The 663-nt window shown below is 49.9% G+C and overlaps 1 protein-coding gene across 1 annotated transcript in view; it reads left to right on the top strand.

The window, feature by feature from the left end:
• Positions 1-510: 510 nt before the first annotated feature.
• MASTL (microtubule associated serine/threonine kinase-like) overlaps positions 511-663 on the top strand; it is an 18,608-nt gene continuing 18,455 nt past the window's right edge. Inside the window, exon 1 of the mRNA XM_010007027.1 lies at positions 511-652. Coding sequence (XP_010005329.1) covers positions 511-652 — 142 coding nt within the window. The remainder of the gene's footprint in view (positions 653-663) is intronic.

The following is a 663-nucleotide window of genomic DNA, read 5'->3' as shown; positions in this document are numbered from 1 at the left end:
GATATTCACCTTGAACTTCCTATGCTCCAATTTACACCCATTACCCCTTGTCCTATCACTGGTCATCACCGAGAAAAGCCTAACTCCGTCCCCCTGACACTCACCAATGCAGGATCAAAATCAGTTGTTACTTTTAAAATATTACACTCCAGTTCCTTACTGTCTCCCACAGAGCTCTGAATTACTAAACCTGCAAGCATCCCCTGGAAATGAGGACAGTCTACCTGCTTGTAGCAATAAGCAACCTACTGCCAAGCCAGAAAAACCCAGCTATTAGATCAACAGCTATGAGTTTGTGGTAATGAATATCCTAAAAAAACCCCAACCCCACCGGAGAGGAATTAATTCTGTGGGGATTTCTTTTTATTATTATTGCTATATACAACAACGAGAATAAGGATATTTTTAAGGAGCCCTTGTGATCAAGCTGCGAAAAGGCGTTAGTTTGGCTGCAGATAGTGGCAAGAGCCTATCCGTGACACTTAGTGCGACACGCACCCCGAAGCTAACATGGCAACCAACTTTACTCAGATTGCCCGAGTCGGGCACAGGTATTTAACTCCTTCCAGCGGGGCCCGAGGGGCGGGCGAGGCCCGGGGGGCGGGCGGGGCGGCAGCTGAAGCGCCCCAGTCCCGCGGGCCGCGGGAGGGAGGCTCCGCAACG

Source organism: Chaetura pelagica, unplaced genomic scaffold (assembly GCF_000747805.2).
Source record: "Chaetura pelagica isolate M959 unplaced genomic scaffold, ChaPel_1.0 scaffold17, whole genome shotgun sequence".
NCBI classification, from domain to species: domain Eukaryota; kingdom Metazoa; phylum Chordata; class Aves; order Apodiformes; family Apodidae; genus Chaetura; species Chaetura pelagica.
The sequence above is the reverse complement of the archived record's forward strand: the minus strand, read 5'-3'. Positions and strand labels throughout refer to the sequence as shown.